This window comes from Merops nubicus, unplaced genomic scaffold (assembly GCF_000691845.1).
Source record: "Merops nubicus isolate BGI_N331 unplaced genomic scaffold, ASM69184v1 scaffold23571, whole genome shotgun sequence".
In the NCBI taxonomy this organism is placed as follows: domain Eukaryota; kingdom Metazoa; phylum Chordata; class Aves; order Coraciiformes; family Meropidae; genus Merops; species Merops nubicus.
The window spans coordinates 8,725-31,362 of record NW_008587955.1 but is presented as its reverse complement, the minus strand read 5'-3'; the positions used below and the strand labels follow the sequence as shown (position 1 = coordinate 31,362).

The 22,638-nt window shown below is 41.4% G+C and overlaps 1 protein-coding gene across 1 annotated transcript in view; it reads left to right on the top strand.

Moving 5' to 3' along the window:
- LOC103781410 (serine/threonine-protein kinase mTOR-like) overlaps positions 1-22,638 on the top strand; it is a gene marked incomplete at both ends in the record, with an annotated part of 39,473 nt that overhangs the window by 8,515 nt on the left and 8,320 nt on the right. Inside the window, 12 exon segments of the mRNA XM_008949124.1 lie at positions 7,801-7,876; positions 9,219-9,358; positions 11,845-11,945; positions 12,756-12,871; positions 14,214-14,291; positions 14,677-14,784; positions 16,779-16,904; positions 17,544-17,675; positions 19,640-19,755; positions 20,887-21,004; positions 21,767-21,973; positions 22,603-22,638. The exon segment at positions 22,603-22,638 is cut by the window's right edge and continues 33 nt beyond it. Of these exon segments, the coding sequence (XP_008947372.1) occupies positions 7,801-7,876; positions 9,219-9,358; positions 11,845-11,945; positions 12,756-12,871; positions 14,214-14,291; positions 14,677-14,784; positions 16,779-16,904; positions 17,544-17,675; positions 19,640-19,755; positions 20,887-21,004; positions 21,767-21,973; positions 22,603-22,638 (1,354 nt within the window).

The window sequence follows — 22,638 nt, the reverse complement described above, 5'->3', positions numbered from 1 at the left end:
TAGTCTGAGTGCAGCTGGGGTAGGTATGAAACTTTCTGCAAGTGCTACAGCAGACTGGTACCTAGCTTTCTTCCAATGAAGTGAGTCTCTGAAGGTGGAGCCTGAAGAAGTCACTTGTTTTTCAGACCCCTCCTGTCAGACTCTATGCACTTTGAAAGTCTGTCTCAAAGCATCTTATATACTATTTTTCTGTTTACCTCCACCCCCCTGAAGCTATGAAGAGCTATCTAGCCCCTCCCAGTTCATCTGTTCATATCAGGTGTTTGCAGGGTGAAACTGGAACAGGTTTCAGCCAAGAAAGGTTGGGGAGAGCAAGAGGGGAAAAAAAAGAAAAAAAGGTATGGGAGAGGGCTAAGAGAGGAGGAGAGTTTTCAGTAATGATTGCCCATTGGATTGTAGCCCTCTCGGTGACTAGTTCTGGCACTCCAATAACGTAAGAGCATTAGAGGTCTGGAATGTGAAAAGGCTGTCCAAACAGGATGAGTTTATAGAAGTTCAAGGAAGGTAACTGCCTAGTAGGTAGCCCTAGCTGCAACAAGTCCTACTCACATGTTCCCCAGCAGCTGCAGGGGTAATCTCTGTGCTTGCAGTATTTCTTTAGTTAAAATATTTTAGCAAATTAATCAGTTCAGCATCTAATCCTCTTCACTGATGTCTCTACACTATCTGTTTTGTAGAATTAAGTGCTCTTCTTGTTGGAGATGAGATATCTGAGGGTAGGATGGAAAGAAGTCTGCAAAATATGTAAGACAAACCCCATGCTTCTGTTCATTCATAGTGGACAAGCAAATGGACGTTAAGTAGTGCTCAAAGACACTCTACTTAAATTTAACAAGAGATGGGTTTCTTTACAGGCAGCGTGATCTAACTCCAGTAATCAGAGGCCAGTTCACTAACAGGACATTGAGAGGAAAATCTGTGTGTAATTACAATGTCCACAGTTACATAAAGTGTAGATTTAAGATTAAATCTTAAATCTTCAGATATTCAGAGTATAGGTCAAGTATCAGCTGGCTGAGATAGCAACTTCCAGTCTCCTCTTTTATATCTTGGAACAGGTGAGAAGTTGATAACAGCTGTTTGATCCTAAAGTAGAACCATTTTCAGCAATGGTGCAGCCTTTTACAAAAATTCTGCAGCTTTTATCCTAGATCCTTAAGGACAAATTGCTGCTCTGTAATTGCTCAAAGGGGGTTCTTGCATTTTCCTGCAAAGTTTCTGATTGAAAAATGGCAGAGATAAGATGCAAATGCAACAATAAATGGCTCATGTATCTGCTCTTGGGGTAAATGCCACAAAAGCTTCTTGGTGTCCAAGAAAACAAAAGAAAGCTAATCTTTCTGCTTTTACAAAGAAAATTAGGACAAACCCAAGTGAGACGTGTTATCCCATCTAGACTTCTTTTGCTGATCCAAAGTGGCTGCAGGATTTCTGCTTAATTAGAAAAGATTAGGAAGGCCTTGATGATCTGACATCCACTTTGAGAGAAATAGGAAGCACGATTTCTTCTTGGTGTATTTTCTCTTCCTCCTTATCTTTGCTACACTTGTTAGATGCTTTGCTTCTGCCTCTGATTTGCACCACAGCTAGCTGATAGTTTTTCTGCTGAACAGTAATGAGAGACCTCACAGGGTGCAGAGATTTAGGAGGATAAATGCATCAAAGCACTGAAGAAGTGGTCTGTGAATACAAATGTTTCATAAACCTAAATTTTCTTAGAAGAAGAAGAAGAGGGGATATATTTAGGAGGAGGTCAGAACTGGACATCTCCAAGTGACACTATGAGTGTCTTGAGTTTTTGCTGAGTGCCTGCCTGTGGGTGCTGTACTTCAGGCAGAACCCCCTGCAGTCTGTAGCATCGGGTGGTGAGGCTATTGTGTGGTATTGGTGACAGATATCTAAGTACAATTTGATTAAAGTACAGGGATACCTCCACAGCAGACTGTAGGCTGCAGTCACATTTTTCTCCTGGACATTCCAGAAACCTTCCAGAGCAAAATTGCTTTTTATACTTCAGACCAGAAAGTGCCACTGCATACAGATGAAAGCCTGACCTTTTTGTTCTGCCTCTAATCCTGTCTGAGCCCTCTTCCAGCTGGAGCTTCTGTCATTCCCAGGGGCAAATTCTTCTCAGGCTTCCTGTGATGAGAAACATGTTTTTGTCAAAGTTGGAACAAAGAATAGGAGAGACCAGACTCTGGCTTCTCCACCCCAAAAAGCCACCCTGCTAACACCCCCATCGTGTTACGTAGGACTTCAATCCATTTTGCTGCTGCTCTCCCTCACCTTTACTCTTCTGTCTTGTACAGTGTATTTCACACACATGTCATGAGGGGCAGATGTGGAAGAGAAGCCACCTGTAGGTCTATGCATTCCCTCTTGATGCAAATTTTGGAAGGATCCAAGACTCAGCCAAACTCTGTTGCACAGAGATGTTACAAAACAGTGTAGAAAGGCCTCTGAATCCCCTCTGAACTGTAATATTTAACTGGAAATGAGACAGCCAGGGTTTTATTTGGGGATTCAGCCTCTGATTTGTGTATCCTAATGCAAGCCATATTTCCTTTACATACTTTGATTTATCTGTGTTAAAACAGAGAGAATACTTCTTAGTTCTCTCACTTTGTTCTGTGACAACAGACATATTATGCAGGAATGGAAAAGAGCACAAATCTTCCCATCTGTCATTACTTTTGAGGAAGCATTAAGAGGGATTTGGGCAGACAGATCTCTCTTGGCAGAGACCTTAGCCTTAATAGAATTTGACTTCTTTATGGGTATTTGAAAGATGAATCTTTCCCTGTTGCATGGAGATCTGAGTGTAGTCACTTAGGCAGCAATAGCTACTGATGCTGGTCATTGCCAGAGTAGATCAGCTGTAGAATTTGACAGTCTGTAGGAAACTTCCACTGTTATGTACTGGTGTACTTACAACTTGAATTCAGGATCCTCTTACATTTTGGAAAGAAAAAAAGTTTTGGGGATAGCTAGGGAGAAGCTTGTTCTGTGGTTATTGAGTGAGTCCTAGTTCTGTTTTTTTTTTTCCTTTCTCCCAGTATTGATAGAGAAACTTAGTATTACTTATTCTCACATCCATTGCCCTAGTTTTCCTTAACTATATTTTGTATGTGGAAATATTCTGCTAAATGGTAGCTGGAAAGGTGAGATCCTAAAGTCAAGAACATGAGAAAAGTCCTTTTTTACTTTATTAACAATGCAGAAGGATTGGGAGAATCTAAACATGGTTGCAGTCTGCTTATAATGTTGGTCGATGTTACCAAATTCAAGTGCATTAGTATTACTTGATTAGAAGCAGATATTTCTTGTCCCTGGAGGGCCAGATTAAATGAGAGGTCTGGGAAGCTGTTCTGGCAGGTGTATGTGAAGCTGAGACAAGAAGGAAAAGCTCAGTGCCCTGTAGCTATTTATTTAGTAGCCAGTCATTGCAAAAACCTTAACAGGCATCCGGCAAACGCTTAGAATCCAGCATTCCTGGTGCTTGCTGGGATGGCAAAGCTGGCACATCACAGGGGTCCACGCTGTGGTGAAGCTCACTAAAATACTATTTTCCCCTCCCAGGACCTGTGAAACTCGTCACCTCTGCCTTTGGAGATGCTCCTAAATGGTCTAACATTCCCTCTGCTGTAGCTTCACAGTCATGACTGTAAATTCAAATTTACAATTTGAACCCTAGTAAATTCAAATAAAACCATCTACTGCAAATAGTTACTGTACATCTCTGAAGTTATATAGGAACAGGTGGAACAAGTGCAAGGGCTTGATGAGAAACAAACCACTGACACTTCCTACAACCAGTTGTGATTTGTTTTTTATTTAAAGCATCCTTTCTTTGCATAACCAACACAGAAAGACTCTGTCTCTGTGTTTCAGCTCTTTCTGCTCAATGCCTTTGTTGGCAATTCTTTCCTTCTCTGCCTTCACTGAGTCTGGTTAATAATAGCTGGGGAAAAACCTTTTGCAGCCTGAGTAGCAGCGTGAGCTAAGAATCCCATTGTAAAGGTTTTTACTGCTTTTCCTTTCAAACCTCATGAATGTTTTTATTTCGTTTGCAAGTATATCAAGATTGGGAATTTGGCCAGTTAGGATGCCTGTGAGCGATGTGGTGCTCCCTTGCTGTGAGAGGCTGGAGGGGCTGCTGTGCTGGTCTGTGAGAGGTCAATCATCACAACTGTTTATTGAAAACAGCTCTTTTTGCTGGTATTGGTTTCTCAAGTGTCCTTGTTCCCAGTATGGGGATAAGTTTTAGTGCCATGAGATGGAAATGCATTGGGTTTTGTTGTTTGGGGAGCAATTGATTTGGTTTGGAGGTTTGTTTAATCAAGGACTCAGGGATGCCTGAACACAAATAAACTGTAACATTGGGGAAACTCTCCAACAAAGCCAATCCCTTGTGCCAGAGGATTATCTGTTCCCTAAAGTATCCACAAAGTAGCAGTGTCTTCCACTTCTAATCCCAGAAGCAGGATCTCAGTATTTCAGAAGGAAAAACAAGCTTGACTTAGGTTGGTAAAATCTGGCACATAGAGCTGCTTTTTAAGCAAACCATGGGGAGACTTAAATAGAGAGTTTGGCTTTTTGTCTGGGCTTTCTCTACCAAATTTTGAGATGCTTTCTGGCAATATGAAATGCATGTGTTCCCTCAAAGACAGACTTGGGTCCTCCTGAAAAGGCTCTGGTAAAAACCAGTTCTTCATTTTTAAGGGAAGATAGGGAAGGGTCCAGTCTCTTACTTATGAGTTCTTCAAAATCTAATATATTTTGAGTGACAGAGAATATTGTTAAAGACCCTCAAAGATAAGGGAAGACTGGAAAGCTCCCAGGACTCTATAAAAGAGATTATTTCTAGTAAATGTTAGACATTTATGCCTGAGGTCTGTGCAGAAGAAAAGCTCATCAGCTGAGTGCTGTTTGAAGACAGTAAAGTTGTTTTTTGTTCCCAGTTCATGCCTGGTTTCTATTTAAATATTCTTTATAATATACAAGCAATAGGAGTATATTTCTCTGAAATAGTGTTCTTTTTTGTGATTCTAGTTTAGTGTGCTACATTTCAGTCCTTTGCACATCTGAGACATTTTTATTTGATATCTAATAATCAAACAGTAGGTTTATGTGACCTTTCACTACTAATAAAATTCAAAGATTTGAGATTTTTGTCCAAGATTTCTATATCAGGGAGTTTACCAAGGGGAACGTTTCTGTCTTGAAATACTTTTGGAAGATTTTATGTATGTACATGTGGCATTTAAAATGCATAATTTTGATATGTTTAGTTTGAGCATTAATACTGGAAGACTCTGCCAGTCCATACCAGGCAGCACAGCTGAATACCTGAAGCCTTTCCTGAAAGATGATGTGTGTAGCCTGTCATCTACCAAACCTATGCCTAAAAACTTCAAGTAAGGGGGTACTATAGTCATCTTTATGGCCTGCTGCTGAGTCTTCAAGGAAAGTAGGTGGTAACAGTGGCCTCTTTTTCTGGCAAAACCAAAAATGAATAGATGGAATATGTTCCCTTAGTGGATGCAGAGAACAATTATCTTCACCTAAATATTAAACTTCATATTATCCTGAATTGGGAAGAACTGTAAGGACAGTATCCTGTAAACAAAGACTTCAGTTACTGTCTGCTGAGTTAGCCAGCAGCCTTGTTTCTATCTTAAGAGATGTTTTCCCACCTTCTCCTTTCATCCAGACAGATTTTGTAGTTATCTTTGTCCAGATACAAGGAGTAATCTATCCCCCTGATTCTGATCCAGTAAACTGCCCTGATTTCAGGAGCAACACTGACTGAAACCCCCTGGCAACTCTGTCTGGCTGGACTATTGGACTTTTTTGTGTGCCTGGATTTTTTGTGTGCTTTTCTGTAGTGTTGCTCGTTCTCTCTGGTCTCCAGCACAAGAACTAGAAAACAGCTCTGCAGCACTTTAAAGAGTGCTACAAAATATAAGAAGGTTTCTGTCTGAGCACAGACCTCATCAGACGTGCAGGGAGAGGTAGGAAGGGGAAAGGGTAGGAAAGCACAGAATGCTGTGATTTCTGAATGTGTATTTTAAATGTGTTAACAGGACTCCATGTGGAAGTGCTTTTCCAAGAGAAGTACAATCTGCAGGCCCACTCTCAGAATTTGTATGCAGAGGGTTCTGGGTCTGTTGAAAATATATTCCAGTCAGCTGTGGCAGTGGTGGCTTTTGGGAACTGTCAATATACTTCCAACACTCAGAGCACACTGAATCCAGCTGATGAGAAAAAGCAGAAGTCAAAGCAAACAAACTCCAAACCACAAGATCAAAACTTAATCCACACACAACTGTTTCCTTTAGCCTGTAAAATTGAATGCAATGATTGCCAAGGTTTTATTACTCTGAAGAAATTAGTCAGTGAATGTTGAGCCATTCTAGTCCACAAAACTACCTATCTTTACTCACTGTGTGGGCCAGACCATTTATTACAAGAGAGTAATTTATGATTAATAACAAGAACATAATATGATATCTACTGCTGTGTATTTCTTTTAAATCAAAGACTTTCTCCTTCCCTTCTTTCCCCTCCCTTTGTTTAAACCTAGCCATAGACAGCTTTGAAACATTTAATTTTACTTTGGACAGCTAAGAAGGTATGAAACAAAAAAAAGAATAATTGAGTGCACCAGGGAGCATCAGCAAAACAGCAGTGCTAATTTTTGAAGAATAAAAGATAACAGCCAGTCTTGTCAGGAAACATTGACAAGAAAGATAAGTTGCAAGTAATTAACTGTCTGACATGCTGGAAGTGATGTCTGCCAATGGCTCTTTAAATCATCAGGATATGAAGTGTGGCAGCCATTTATCACTTTTATGAGGCAGTGCTGCTTTGCTTTCCCTTGGGAAGTGTGGAGGTAGCATGTTCTTGGACTATCTTGTTAAAAAAAGGCATGGTTGTACTTCAAGTGCTCCCTATTTTCAGGTGCCTGTCTTCTTGAACTGGTGCAGTCTTAGCCTGACTAAATCTCAGTTAAGCTCAAGCCATTCGCAGGTCCTATTTCCAAGGATATTTTCCTTCACCTTCCCACATGTGCAAAATGTGTCCAGGGGGTTTGTTCTTTAGTTCTCAGGAAAGGAAACTTCCACAGACAGAGGAAATACAGCACTCCTTTGAACATTTTCCTTCTTTTGTCTGTACAGAGTACTTCCTTTAATACTGTAGATTTCCTCCTCTCTTACTGATCAAGTTGAAAACCACCAAAAGAAGAACACCAGTAGTGAATAGTACCAGTGCAGGGGCATTATCTGAAACATGAAACTGAATGCTGGGTTGCAAGCTTTTTGTGTATGCTCCTGGTGACAGTTGTCCACTGTTCTGATGATATAGATTGTTTCCTGGATTCTTACAAACTCTGCTCTCATTTCTGAAGGACTTGGTTTGTTTAAGAGAGAAGGGAGAAAAAACTTAGTTCTGTAAATCTCTTAATTGTGGCTGTTTGAGAAATAATGTCTTTCAAACTATTGGCAACTATTCTCCCTCTGCAGACTGCTATTTAGAGTTAATAATCATTTGTAGTCACTGTTTGGTGTAGCCAGTCTTGAGAATATATGCAGTGGATATGTGTGCACCTATTTTTTTAAAATATGTAGTCATTGTGTGTCTTACATGGTCTAACAATTCACTTGAAAGTTTTAAACAACAAAAAGGGTGTTCCATTGGTTTTCCTAAATGATAGAGCTTGGTATTATCAAGCAGTTCATACCAGCCTCTAATAATTGCCAACTGTCAGAGATGGTCTTTCTCTTCTTGCCTTTTCAGCATTAACAATAAACTGCAACAGCCAGAAGCAGCTGCTGGGGTACTGGAATATGCCATGAAGCACTTTGGGGAACTGGTGAGTCCTGCTGGGTAACTCTCTTCATGTCTCATGTTTTCCTGGGGATTTGTAGGGGTTTTGTGTGTGTGTGTATGTGTTGATGGTGTGGAGTTTTTTTTGACCTTCCTGCCAATTCTACTTTGTTAAACAGAAGATTTTGCAGTGATAATTTTTGCAGTGATAATTCTTACAGTGCCTTAGGGTGATTGGGAGAGGTAGGCAGCCCTGGAAGCACAGTAAACTAGCCTCTGTCATTGGGAACCACTAGAAAGTGGGAACAGGTATAAGCTCAGACAGAGGTGGAATTCCTCTGCTGTGGGATTTTATGTGTGGTTTTGATCTAGACTGAAAAGTCTGGTGTGAGAAGTATGAACTTCAGAACATCTTTACAGCTTCTTATGATTCCTTGGGTGAATTGAGTAAAGCTCTGTTACCTAATCCTGACCTCACTCTTCAGCACTGATGTACTTCTAGCAGTAAATGTAGTTCAAAACACAGAATTTGCCAGAGTGAAAGAACTTAAGAGGAGCTGTGAGCTCTACTGTCAAGAACTTACTTGAAATGTTATGACCAAGCTGAGAAGTTAAAGGGCTGGTATGTAAATGTCCTAAGTGGAAGACCTGGCATGCAGAACATGGTTCATGCTGACCCTACCCACAGGCTGCAAAATAGATTCTTTTCCCAGCCCTAAGTCAAGACATGAGTTGCCAAGGACTGGGCAGAAAAACATTGGCAGAGATGAGTATGGAAAAAATATTATGGCATTTTTTTTCTTGAAAATTGGAAACAAAATCTAGAAACAAAGACTGAAGAAAAGTTTGTGCAGCTGATGAGGATCACTGCTTGGCTTACTTTTAAAGTCTTTGTTACAAACCCCAGCCTTCCCTCGTGAGGGCTACAATTAGACCCCAACATCATACCACTTGCTGTATTAAAAAATGCCCTAGCAGCAGTCACATGCACAGTGTGCCCTTTGGGTCTGGGTTTTCTTCCCAGTTAATCACTCTGAGCCTGGACACAGGACTGTTACTCTTGTTTAAATGCATGCATGTGCAACAATGGGAACTGGAATATTTTATAGATCTGCCATTTTTCCTTTTCCACTCACTCCCTCTCTCCAAAAAGAAAAGTACCAGCTACAGGGCTGGTATTTCAGTGGCACTGAATAGGGGGGTGATGTTGGGCTGATCCCTCAGGTAAACCTGAAGCCATTTCTGTGCAGGTGGAGCAATACTCAGGATTCCTGTTCCTGGTCAAGTGACCACCACAGACAGAGATTTTCAGGAGAAGCTGCATTAGTTAATATGGAAAGCTGAATATTAATCCTATTACTTATTCTGATATTTTTCCCCTCCCTTAGGAAATTCAAGCTACCTGGTATGAAAAGCTTCATGAATGGGAAGATGCTCTGGTGGCCTATGACAAAAAGATGGACACAAACAAAGATGATCCTGAGCTGATGCTGGGACGGATGCGTTGTTTGGAAGCACTTGGTGAATGGTAAGAGAGGAATGCCTGAAGGCTCAGGAAAATGGTGCCTTTAAAATGGTGCCTGTCTCCTCTCTGGATGCTGTCATCCAGGTGGGAATTTTTTGTCTGAATTCCTACTTACTTCTGCCTACATAATAGTTTGGGTAATTCCAGTGACTTCTCACTGTCAGAATTGGTGATAACATCTCTAACCTTTTGGAATGGGCCATCTAATAAGTTAAGGTCCCTCTGAAAGAGAATCTGCAGGCTTATGATCAGATCAAGCCCATTTGTAACAGAAAAAGAAATTGTAAATCGAAAAGATCTCTCAGGAAACAGTAAATGGGCAGCATTTGTCAGAAAAACAATCTTAAATGGAGCTTGTTGCAGCCCTCCTTTTTAAACTCTGATTAAAATATGAGAGATTTCTTTATTTATTCATGGTCAGATCTATCCCTACATAAGATATGTAAGATTATGCCAAATAAATCACGCCCACCTTGGAACCCTTTTACCCAACATGTAGGTGGCTGAATTTTTCATTATTACTCTTTTTTAGCTTTAATTAAGCATTGTCTTTGTGGACATGTGGCATTTCAAACCCTGTGTTAAATGTTTGTTGTCAACATGTAACTGATTAGAGTCAGTGTTTGTGAGAGGGTGAGCTGGTAGCGACTTACAGCTCACTAGTTAACTCTGGGCTTCTGTTTTTCTCTGTGTTAATTTCAAAGAAGATAATTGGAGAAGGCATCCTGTGCACTGTAGCATGCAGTTCTACCCAGGGGCATATGTGATCTGCTCCAGGTTCCACCTTTCTACTGAACTTTTCATGTCACTGGAGCTCTCTCCTGATGGGTCCTGACGTGAACCCGTGGGGTGGCACATGGTTAGGAGATTCCTCTTCACCAGAGTCATTTTACTGTTGGAGAAACAGAGCTGTTTGAGAAACCTAATTCTGACAGCATTTTTATGCCCTTTTTGTCTCTAGATGAGGATGAGACGTGTTGGGTGTAGCTTTTGCAGTAGGAAAAATAGATCCTCTTACTGAGCGTTTCTCAATCATCTTTTCTGGGAGTAGGCAATTCCCACCAGGGATTTATGGAATTTCTCCCTCCTGCAGGACATGTATTTGTGTGGTGTCTTCTCTGAACTTCTCTGTATGCTTCTTCACATCAGTGGCAAATATGTTACAAAAGGATGCTTTCTGTTGGAGCTAGATAGTATGAATCTATTGATAATCTGTGGTGCTAAGAGCAGTCACAGCCTCACAAAGATCTGGGTGTTTGCTGTTGTGGAACTGTGCTCTGACTCTGCAGGTGGTTTTCACAATTCAGAAGTGCCTTTGCATAGTGCTGTCTGCCACCTTGCCACTGACTACAGAGAAGTCCTGAGACTGAGGGTTCCATGTTTTGGCTGCTGATACTCTTCAGTAGGGTCCAGCTTGGCTGTTTGTGCTTCCGGACTCTGCTTGGCAGAACATGGCAGTTAATCCAGAATCAACACTGTGTGGCATCTTTGCTCCAGTATTCTGTGCAATGATGTTTTGAAAGTACAGCCAAAATACTCTTAGCAATTTGTCTCCTGATGTAGTTATGTCTGCAAGAGCCACGCTACTTGATTAGCATCTGTGAGGTTTTGATTTACTGCTGTTGCAAGGTTTGGCTTGGGTTTTTCCTTTGGTTTGGGTTGGTTTGGTTTTTTTTCTCCTGGACCATTAAGCTGTCAGAATGACTGTGTTGCCTGTGGCAGCCCATCGGTTCTGTTTGACTAATTCATCTGCCTTTTTGGGAGAGGAAAGCATGACAGCAGAGAAGGCAAGCTGGCCTCCCTCACAGTTGGCAGCTATTCCACTCCTACAGAGTATCTAGCCTGAGAAATTCTGGAACTGCAACACCCACAGTAATTGGTTTGATTAATGGAGCATTCACAGTTGATTTAAAAGAAATAATATAAAAACCCCTAATGCTTCTTCTTCACTGGAGATGAAAGATTCAGATCCCCTCTGAGATCTTGCCATGACAAGTCTTCATACTAGGTTACAGCAGCATTGTCTAGTCTCTGTCACAGTATGTTATCCAAAATGTTTGATAGCAGGAGCCATGCAGAAGCTACTGAGATCATATGATTCTTACACTGACACTTGCAAAAAAACTGTGAGCATCCCTTGTTTGGTGTTTTGGTTTTGTTCTTGGGAATGGGTGATTTTTCTGTATTTGTAGATTAGAGTTGGCAGTTCAGTTTTGTGAAGCAGACGTTACTGACTGCTGAGGAACAAATGCAAATGATTCTCTGGATTTGTTTCCAAAGCATAGTGTGCCTTTAAATTATTTTCTACTGACAGAATATTTGTCATCAGACTACCATGTCTGAGTTGGCCAGAGAAGAATCCTATTCTTCACTCTATATAAAAAGAATGGTGAGGCTGGCGTTGACTTATCTATGGAAAGTGGTTGTTTAACAAAGTGGAATTCTTAGAAGAGGCTTTTTGCTGATCAGAAATTGTGGATTCTTCTTAGGGGGCAGCTCCACCAGCAATGCTGTGAAAAGTGGACACAGGTCAATGATGAAACTCAAGCTAAGATGGCTAGGATGGCTGCTGCTGCTGCCTGGGGTCTAGGTAAGGTATCCTTGTGTGGTAGTGTATGACAGCCCACAGTCTGAAAGCACAGAGAGTTTTAACTTCAGAACCACAACATATAAGAAATGACAAAATCAAACAACAAAGCTGTTCACATTGAGGAATGAAGTAAGTGTCATTCAACACTGAAGCCCTTTGGAAAACCTGCATTTACATAAGGTGGTCTCAAGTAACAAAGATGCCTCCTTGGTCTGAGCAGATAGTTGCTTAACTTTTAGTTTTACATTGAATATAGCTCAGACTTGAAATGAGATTAATAGAATTTCTCAGTTTTATGGCAGACTCTTATTTACAAACTAGAACAATATTTGTTGAGCATTTTGATAGGTTCTATCTGTGTAGACAATCTTAAGTGGAATAAATCTATAAATGGTCTAAAGATCTGATAGGCTGATAGCCAGGTATTTACTGGAGAAGCTTATAGATCACTTGCTGTCTGCCAGCCTTTGCTGAGGAAAACATTCATCTTTTGCTTTGTAGGACACTAAATCATTCAAATGTTCTGGAAATGTCAGCATTTCAATTTCTTCATCACAGGGAATGCAAGAACCTTTTCTATTAGGGTAACAATTTGCCTGGAAGAAGAATGCCTGTGTTTTTGCTTGTGTGTGTATTTAGTTTCTGTATATAACACAGACTGCCCCTGCCAAAGACAGGCTGTTGGAGAGCTGACTTAAATGTAGAAGTATCACACAGCACTCAGGTCTAGTGTCTAAGCACTGTAACATGGTTCTGTTCTCATCTTCAGAGAGGGCTGTTGTGCTACTGAGGTTATCTGTGTCTCTGCAGGGCAGTGGGATAGCATGGAAGAATACACCTGCATGATCCCAAGGGACACCCACGATGGGGCTTTCTACAGAGCTGTACTGGCTCTTCATCAGGACCTTTTCTCACTGGCTCAGCAGGTAATTAATTTTCCTTGTTGCCATCCCAAAACCTAGTTTGAGATGAGCTAGGCTATATTGCTGCTTGGAAAGACATTCTGGTTTAAAGCAGTTGGCTATAATCTACAAATTGCCTGATAATCTTTTTTCCTCTGATGTGTAAGGGCTTGGTGATTGAGCTTATCTTGTATTTCTAGGGACGCAGCAGTGAAGATATGGACAGGCAGTAGTGGTGCAGTGCTGTAGGGTGTAAGAATGCCTTAGTCATTAGGCTGCTTGACTTTTATTGTCCTTTTTCTAAGCAGACAGTGCACAAGGATTATCCCAGCAGAGGTTCCATTCTCCAAGGCACTGCTTGATGAAAGGTGTTTGTGGCATAAGGGACACATAAGATTCTTCATGGGTATTCTGTGCCCTTCTGTCTGGTGCAGCTTTTTCAATGAAGTGCTCATATATATCAGATACCAGAACTTTTCCTATGATTTTTCTGGTAGCAGTGATAGATCTTAAGTCTTAGACTGAGATGAGAAATCAAGGCAAGGAGTGAGTCTATTAAACAGAGCTGTATGTTTGTCACAGGGGAGATTTGCAGAGCAACTTTTTCCCCTCTGTAGATGTGAAGCACGTTGTTTACTTTCCAAGGAAGCTCAAGTACCATTTCTCAGAATTCTGTGCTGCTTGCCAACTTAGATGAAGGAGTAATTCAGTCTGCTCTGTCAAAACCCGTACATAGATTTTTGGGTGGTGTGTACAGTAAAATTAGCCAGGCATTCAAAGGGGTAGAGTTCGTGATTAACCTTTAACATTTGGCACATGAAAAACTATAGATGAGAGATTATATAATGACTGGAACCAGAGCAGGGTTTATTTCATGCCTGAGGAGCATGTCTTCATTGGAGTAAGAGAAATGGAATTTGCTGTCCTGTAAAATTCATAAAAGCCTGTTGGGTTACATAAAACAGTGAAAGCCATGTTCTATCATTGTATGTTATCAAGAAACATTTCTTGAGGCCTTTTTGTAACCAACTCTATTGCAGTAAAATGTGAACTTCTCTTTTCTTTAAGTGTTATCTATGATGATCTCTACTATGACAGCAGGATTAGAAGCACTTCACACTTTGATTTGGTAGATAAACTTCAGACTGTGCAGGTGATAACTGAAGCCCCATTGACTTCCCCTATTCCTGCCCCTGGACACTTTTTCTGTCAGTTCTTTTCATCAGTAACATCCTTTCCTGGTTCTTGTTGGAGAATGGGAACAATGCCAGCTTTGTTCATGAGGTGGAACACTTGAACAGCAGTTCCAACGGGTGACTCTAGATAAAACATAACACCTCTGCCCCAAAATCTTGTTCTGTTTCAGTGCATTGACAAAGCCAGAGATTTGCTAGATGCTGAGCTGACTGCCATGGCAGGAGAGAGCTACAGTCGAGCCTATGGGGTAAGTGTCTGTCTCTCAGCCCTCACTCTCCTCAGTGCTGCTTCAGACTGTCTCTGGAAGTTGCATAAAACTGAGTAGTACTTGTATCAAGCATAAGACCTGTGTAGGTCCACAAGTTAAATGGCTCTTATCAGATAGAAAATACAACTTTGTAGGAGCAGCTTTGGGACGAATTAAACAGTGAAGGGAAATTCCCCCCTCAAAAGGAATAGGAATTGAGATTTAGGAAGTTTGAATCAAGCAGGTTGCCTAGGTACCAGTATATAGCTGTCAATCCTTTACTTGTTGGGCAGCATATTACTTAAGATTTTGATGTCAAAATACTGTTCCTTAATTATAGATTTGTTCTGTAGTGATTGGGATGGAATGTGATTGTTCCCTTCAGGCCATGGTCTCCTGCCAGATGCTGTCAGAGCTGGAGGAGGTTATCCAGTATAAACTTGTACCAGAGCGCCGTGAGATCATCCGCCAGATCTGGTGGGAAAGGCTGCAGGTATGTCTGAGTAGAGTTCAGGGATGGAGATGCTGATGTGCTGCCGTGGTCAGCTTCCTCCCCAGTCAGTGGGATGGCCCAGCAGATCTTCCCATTGCTCTTTCTACCCCAATAGCATAGGTGCTACCTGGCTGCAAGCCTCCTGCCTCCTGTGAGTTTGTCCCGCTGGTTTGGGTTTTTTCTTTTCTGTTGGTGTTCCTGAGGGGTCTACTCATGTGACACTTCAAAGTGATTTAAGCCTTGAAGTGAATGCTCACAGAATGGAGGCACTAGTAACATCTCCAAGGCTGCTTGTGTCAGTGTTGGACTCCACCTGAAAATACTAGTTTGGGTAAGGCTAGTTTGAACTTTTTACCTGGCTGGCTGCATTTTAAGTAGAAGTGAATTCTCTCACAGTGCTGGAGAACTGGATAGAGAATTCACATACCTCTAAAAGATTGTCCTGTTCCTTTTTGACCTCTTACAAGAACATTTCTCATTGATTGGTAGCACATAGAACCTAAATGATTCTAAGATTCTATGATTAGCCTTGTGCTCCTGAAAGACCTCTAGCAATGCTGCTTCTCCTGTATTGAAAGAGAAGTTTGTGCCTTTCTTACTCTAAACAGCAAAAAAACAAAGCACTTCTGAATATTTAAATCACCAAATATTTTGAGACTATTTCCTCCCAAGAGGTATCCCTACAGTAAAAATGAATATCATCAGATGAAGTAGCACATACAGGAATACTGTTTAAAGAGATGATTCTGGGAAAGGGAGGAAAAAAAAAAACACAGCTGGGGTAAAAGGCTTTCATTCTACCAAATTTTGACAAACTGCCTGGAGGAAGAATTTCTCCCTGTGCAGAGTTCTTCACTGTGACTGCTATATCCTCCTCCTTGTGAAAGGCTGTTGCTGCTGCATATTTTTTAGCTGTTTGGGAAACTGTGACAAAGCTTTTAGTCTCCCATCTGCATTCCTGTCTGGAAAAGCTCAGGACCATTCCACTGGGGTGGGGAAACAGTGGCAGGGAGGGTAATGTCTGAATACAGCTGTTTATAGTCCTGAAAGCAGTACATACAGTTCTTGAACATTTTATAGCTGCTTTTTAATAATTTTTATTGGATGAGATTTGGGTGTTAGAAAACAAGCTTTGCCTTTGCCTTAGCCATTAATTTTGGGCAAAAAGAAAAAGGGAAAGAAATAGATGGTTTGGTGCCAAGATGCTTGCTGCCATTGGGAATTCTTTTGTTTACCTCTAAACTAAGTCTAAGTCATCTGTGGATCAATATGAACTTCAAAGCATCACTGCTACCCTGAAGTACTTGGCCATTACAGCAAGCACCATGTGTTTGGTTGTTACTGTCCCTTTGAGAATGGTACTTTTCTGTAGCATCCTTGAAGGTTTGAAATCCAGCCTCATCCTGCTCTGTGTTGTTGTGCCTCTCCCTTCAAACAGACAAGAACCAGACAATGCTTGCACAAGCAGCACAGCAGTTGGAACTAGAGATGCTGGCAGAATATCAGTTCAGTCACACCAGCCTCTAAAAGCAGCATATGCAAGGAGAAGAAAAAAGGGCAATAATAAAAATATCTTTGCAACCAACCATTTGGTTTTGTACCATCTCTATATTGGGATTTGTCACTGTTTAACCAAAAATAGGCTTTAAAACTAGGTTGAGAAAGGTTATAAAAGTGACTCATTTTGGAATTGCACAAAGAGCTTTCCTGATTTTTGGATGCATTTCTGCTTTAAAAGCTTTTCTCCTTTTTCCTTTAGAGGATATCATTAGATTGCAAACATTGAGCTGGCTGCAGAGACTAAGACTTAACCTTCTTCATGCATTGCAATGTTAAAGAAATAGCCAGCTAGTTTGTAAGGTTGGCCTGCTCTGAGTTGTGGCCACTGAATTCTCTCCATCTTGGGGAAAAGTCCTTTCAGATTTTGAATTAAGGCTCTGTGGAGTAAACTGGAGATAAAATGCTAACCAGTTCTGTCTTCCTTTTTCTCTCAGGGCTGTCAACGAATTGTGGAAGACTGGCAAAGAATATTGATGGTCCGATCTCTTGTTGTGAATCCTCACGAGGACATGAGAACTTGGCTCAAGTATGCCAGCTTGTGTGGCAAGAGTGGGAGACTGGTGAGCATTATCAAGCTCTACCCTCTACAGTAGGTCTTTAGAGGATTTGCTTTATTATGCTGCTTCAGCCTTGAGCACTTCCAAATATTTCCATTGCCCAAGTGGGATGGGCTCTCTTCTGAGGAGAAGACTGGTCAGAAATTGTTGAAATGCTAAAATTGTAGCCAGCCAGAGCTTGTGCTTGTAGCCAAGGTTATTTTGGGGGGACTAGTAATACACCTGGGAGCCTCAGAGCCAATATTTTGTTGCATGCTATACTTGAAAGTTCTTATGCAGCACTGGTAATTATTAATAATATCTCTCTCTGCTAAAGCACTTTTTGTCAAATCTAGAACGTGACATTGTTATTGTTGAACATGACAATCCTATTTTAATGTCCACCACAACATTTATTACCAAAAATAATTGAAACAGCACACTCTCTTCTGGCTTCTGAAATGAGGATGTAACGTTCCTACCCCAGTGAAGACATATGGTTTATGTGCTATTCTTATGAGTCCAGGGAGTGTTAATAAGGCTGCTATTTTATCTGAATGATCAGAGGTGTTTTTCAGTGGTGGGCAATTCTGCTGGCAGTACAAAACTGAGGTAAGAATGAGCTGGTTTTAACCTGCTTTTTCTTTTTGCAACTTTCTCCAGGCTTTGGCCCATAAGACACTTGTCCTGCTTTTAGGAGTGGATCCCTCTCGACAGCTGGACCACCCACTGCCAACAGTCCATCCCCAAGTGACTTATGCCTACATGAAACACATGTGGAAGAGTGCCCGTAAGGTACAGCAGAACATTGTCCTCTCTGTTTCTCTGCTCAGGTTCTGTGCAGTGCCATGCACACCAGCTTTTCATAATCCCCACAGAACAAAGTCGAGGCTGAATGCTTTATTTTTGCTCCCCTAAAAAAGAGTAATCCCTTTCCTTATTGTTGTTCAGAAGATAAGCTTTTGAAATTTTCGTTTAAAACTCTGTAGTGACAGAGAAGGCCAGGCCATAATTTTATTTCCTACATGGAAAGATGATTTTTGCTAAACCAGCATCCAAGTACCTACCCAAGGGATGCAGGCAGGATTAGTGGTGAATAGTAGTTCTTCTGTCCTCACCAGGATTTTACTGTTTGGGCTTGGTACTTCATTTTTCAACTACTGTTCTCATTGCCAGGTCTCCACACTGTACCTGTAGCCAAGGTTGCATGCTGAAAGAGGAAGGGATTTTTTTATTACCAGTTTTAGAAAATTATCCTGAACAGTTTGTACTTAGTGGCTGAGCAGAACTGACTTTTATTAAGGGCATTATTGAAAATTTCTAACTGAAAGACAGCTGAAAAGTACATAGTTTTGTCATGGGAACAGTTTGGCTCGAGAGAGCCTAGGGTGAATGTTTTTGACATTGCAACACAGGGAGAATTTACATAATCAAATCCAATAAGATCCAGACTGGATAACTTATCTTTTTTTTCAATATACATTAAAGCCTCCATTTATTCTCCTGTTCTGCCACATCTTTTTTATTTTTCCTGTCTTTCGGATTGCCAGTGCTGGAGCAGAGCCACTGCTATGATCTAACTATTCTTTATTTGAATTTAAAAAACAGAAGGAGCTGCTGCTGAGGCCCTGTTCTACTGGCTTTGTAAAACAGTGTAATGGTCTCTTACTTTCTTCAGTAAATGACCCAAGAAATACAGAGGCTTTCTGGACTTTTCCATGTTTGACCTGTGATAAAGAAATACAGACAAGATGCAGGAAAACACTGCCGTTGTAGGAAGCAGAATGAAAGAAGGCACAAAGATTAAGGGAATGGGGGTAGAGAATGTGTCTAAAATACACTGATGTGAGAATATGTGGAGCCCCCTATGTGAGACTATATAAGTCATCCCTCAGGATCTGATAGTGCAAGTTGCTTTACCACTACTGCCATGCATAATCTGCTGGCAAAGCAGCAATATACATTTGTATTTCTAAAGTCTAGATTTCTCCTAAGGTTAAATTTGTTGAAATAACTGAAAGCTCATGGCCCATGATGTGTACTGTAAGCCTACCCAAAGCTGAGGGGTTAGGAGGGCAGACCAGGAAGCTGCAGTTTTTCCTTCAAGCAGGATTTGCTCATATTGTTTTGTATCTTTGTTTTTCAGGTGATATCATATTATAGACAGGCTTCTCTGGGTTTGTGATCCTGTCTATTATGATAGTGACCTGGGCAGATACAGTTTGTAAGCTATGAACACTTGTTGGACTGTTGGAACTGCTGGACTGTCTTCTTTGATGTGCATGCTCAATTGCAATGGAGACATCTCTGCCATAATTACTAGACTCTCACTCTGCACGAGCAGCAAGAGGATGTTCTCTGCTGCCAAGGTTTTCTTCTTGTGCAGGGGACTTTGTTGCTTTGCCAGAGTTGTGTTCTTGCACATCAGAGCACAGTGTTAGCTTGTGTTATGGTCGGTCATGCATTTGGCTATATGTATGACACAAAGGTGTCCCTAGCATTGGAAGGATGCATTTATTTGTTCCTCAGTGTAGCAATTCAATGGCCAGATTCCTGAGACATCAAGATTCTCTAACCTCTATTTATTTGGTGTTATGTATCTAGAATACAAACTCTAGAGGGGGTGTAAATGGCTAAAAAGCTTTGAAAGAAAACAAAACTTTCTGATTTTCAGTGAAAGTTTACTTGCACTTTGTCTCCCTCTCTCGTGAAGTTGTTTAACCCCTGTGGTCCTTAATGCAACCATCATCCACTTGCAGATCGACGCGTTCCAGCACATGCAGCACTTCGTGCAGACGATGCAGCAGCAGGCACAGCATGCTATTGCCACTGAGGACCAGCAGCACAAGCAGGAGCTCCACAAGCTCATGGCACGGTCAGCACCTGCCCCCTGCACACCCTTCAGCTATACAGTGACTCCAGTGTCATTCCAGAGGTTGCAGGGTCTGTGCAGATGACACATTTCAGACAAGGCTCATGGTTTGATTAAAAGGAACAGTGATTTCTCATTCAGCTGGTAGAGACCCAGTTGGTGTTACATTATCTGTCATATAGTTTCAGTAAGTGTTATTGTTACACACCAGCACAAACAAGCTGGTATTTGTTGCTGGCGGCTGGTTGTATTTTTCCAGCTCTGTGGCTCACTGGCAGAAGGCAGAGCTCCCAGCACAGCTATTTCTTTGGTTTTCAGGAGCTCCAGTCAGTAGGAAAGAAACACTTCCCACATGCCTGGCACATCTGTGCTTGGCAGTGTGTGCCCTTAACACAACAGCAGTGCTTTGAGCAGTAGATGCCCAGCATGTGATGGTCTCTTAAAATATTGTTGTATTGAAAACACATCTTAATCTCCATTTTCCTCTATGGATCTGGAGGTGCCACATCTGTCATTTCCAATTCAAAGAAGAAATTGGATAGTGCTCACTATTGAAGGTCTGGTTGCTTGGTTTTTGTTTGTTTGGTTTTTTTTTTTAAAGGAGCCATGCACTTAATTTGTTTTTCTGAGAATGGGAACTTGATAACAACATTGTCTTATGTTTCTCAGAGTGATTATCCTGGAAGCCAAATTAGTAATGAGTTGTGCACAATATTTTTCTTGCACAGTGCTTTCTGGAAAACTCAAAATACAGAAAGGACAGCTGTGTAACTGTGGTATTCAAAGCCTGCTGAGGGAGCAAAGTATTATGCTTTGCACAAACCTTCACAACCCTACCCTGCTGCAGTAGGACTGTGTTGATTTTCTTTTCCTCTGGGAGGGGATGGCTCGATGGGGTTCTGGTTGAGGGGAAGAGCAGTTGCTCTGTTTCCACTGTTCCTCTGTGGCAGTGTTCTCTCCAGAAGGCTGGGGTATGGTGACAAGTGTGCAGCAGGGACACTGTGTGCATTTCATCCATGCTGATGAAGTTTCTGTGAAGTGATGTGGGTTTACCACATGAGAAGTCTGCCTCTTAATCCAGCAGGCTTCGTTTTCTTCCTAGGTTCTGAATCAATAATCCCTTTGCTTAACCAGGTGTTTCCTGAAGCTGGGCGAGTGGCAGCTGAACCTGCAAGGCATCAATGAGAGCACCATCCCCAAAGTCCTGCAATACTACAGTGCTGCAACCGAGCATGACCGCAACTGGTACAAGGTCAGGAAGGGGAAAGCTCCCAGGCACTAGTGCAGAGAGATCAATGAACTGGATCACAACCTGTACTACAGGAAAGGAACATGTTCCCAGGAAGATCTCCTATAGTTATCTGCCTTGTTACTGCAAGTAGGATTAGGAAAAAAAACCCAAAAAAGCAGCCCATGAGATTCTTGCTTAGAATTTTATCTGGCTGGTTAAACCAGGCCACAATTCAGTGTCTATTCTTGCTTTTGGGACTTTTTCTCCTATCAGTCATCAGTGAAGGAGAAAGGATAATCTAAACAGAAGAAATTTAGCTTGTTCTCACCCAGTATACATCAACCAGGGAAGCAGCCTTGCTGCTCATTCTCTAAAGAACCTTTCATTTCAGGGTTGTAAAACTTTAATATTTGGTGTGAGATCTTCTCTGAGGCAGCCACCTCCTGTACTTCTCCTTATACCTTCCCTGGTTCCAACATATTGATCTTCATTTTAAGCTTTGAAAAATTAAGATGTATGTGAATGGAATGGGATTTAGTTTTTGCTACAGAGCTCCTTTGCCTGAATATGAAACAGGTTGCTCCTGGCCCAGAACTCACCATGATGTTAATAAAGTTAAAACTACAAGTGATAAGAGGAAGCAAAGCATTGTGTTGTCCACAGGGTGTTACTGCTGTTCTCTACAGACTGGGAAAGGTTGGATTGTTATCTCAAATAATTAGAAAGTGCAGGTTGCAGATAGGATTCACCTTCCTTCTGACTTCTGTTCTCTGTCTTTGGCAGGCCTGGCATGCCTGGGCAGTGATGAACTTTGAAGCAGTGCTTCACTACAAACATCAAAACCAAGCCAGAGATGAGAAGAAGAAACTACGTCATGCCAGTGGAGCCAGCATCACCAGTGCCAACACTGAGGGCAGCAACAGTGAGAGTGATGCAGAGAGCACAGAGAACAGTCCCATCCCATCCCCAGTGCAGAAAAAAGTCACTGAGGTACCCTTCTTCTCTGTTTATCTTGGGAGACATGCTTACTGCTTAAACGTGGGAAAATGTTATGGTGAGGAGCAAGCTACTACACATAGCTGGCTTGTACAAGCTGTGTGTGTGTGCATATACATAAACACACACTCATAGCTTACAGGAGAAGTGAGGAAGTTCAGATTAACTTGATCCTAAGGGAAGAGAACTAAATTAGTGCAAATAATCATTAAGTTAATTGTGAACTACATCAGAAGCCTGGATGCCTATCATAGGTGATACAATGTGCATTGACAAGTTCTGCTGCTTAAGCCCTTCATGAAAAGTGTGTGGAATCTCCTTTACTTAGCAGTTAGAGTTGTAGTTTTTAATCTGCTTTGCTGTCTGTAGTTTTGGCAAGGAGCTGAAGTATAAAACCACTTCACAGTATGTTCTCTGAATGGCCTATGTGTAGTCAAGCAAAACATAAACCTGTGTCCTGTGGGGGGCTGAGCAGAAGGCAGCTATAATGTGGATTAGATCTGTTTCCACATATTTATCCCTGTTTCCACATATTTATCCCTTTTTCCCCCTCTTACTAAGTTAGAATTCAGGTGGACTAATGGACTTGTGTAGAACTAATGCAAGAATTTTCATTCCAAAAGGATTTGTCCAAGACCCTCTTGATGTACACAGTCCCT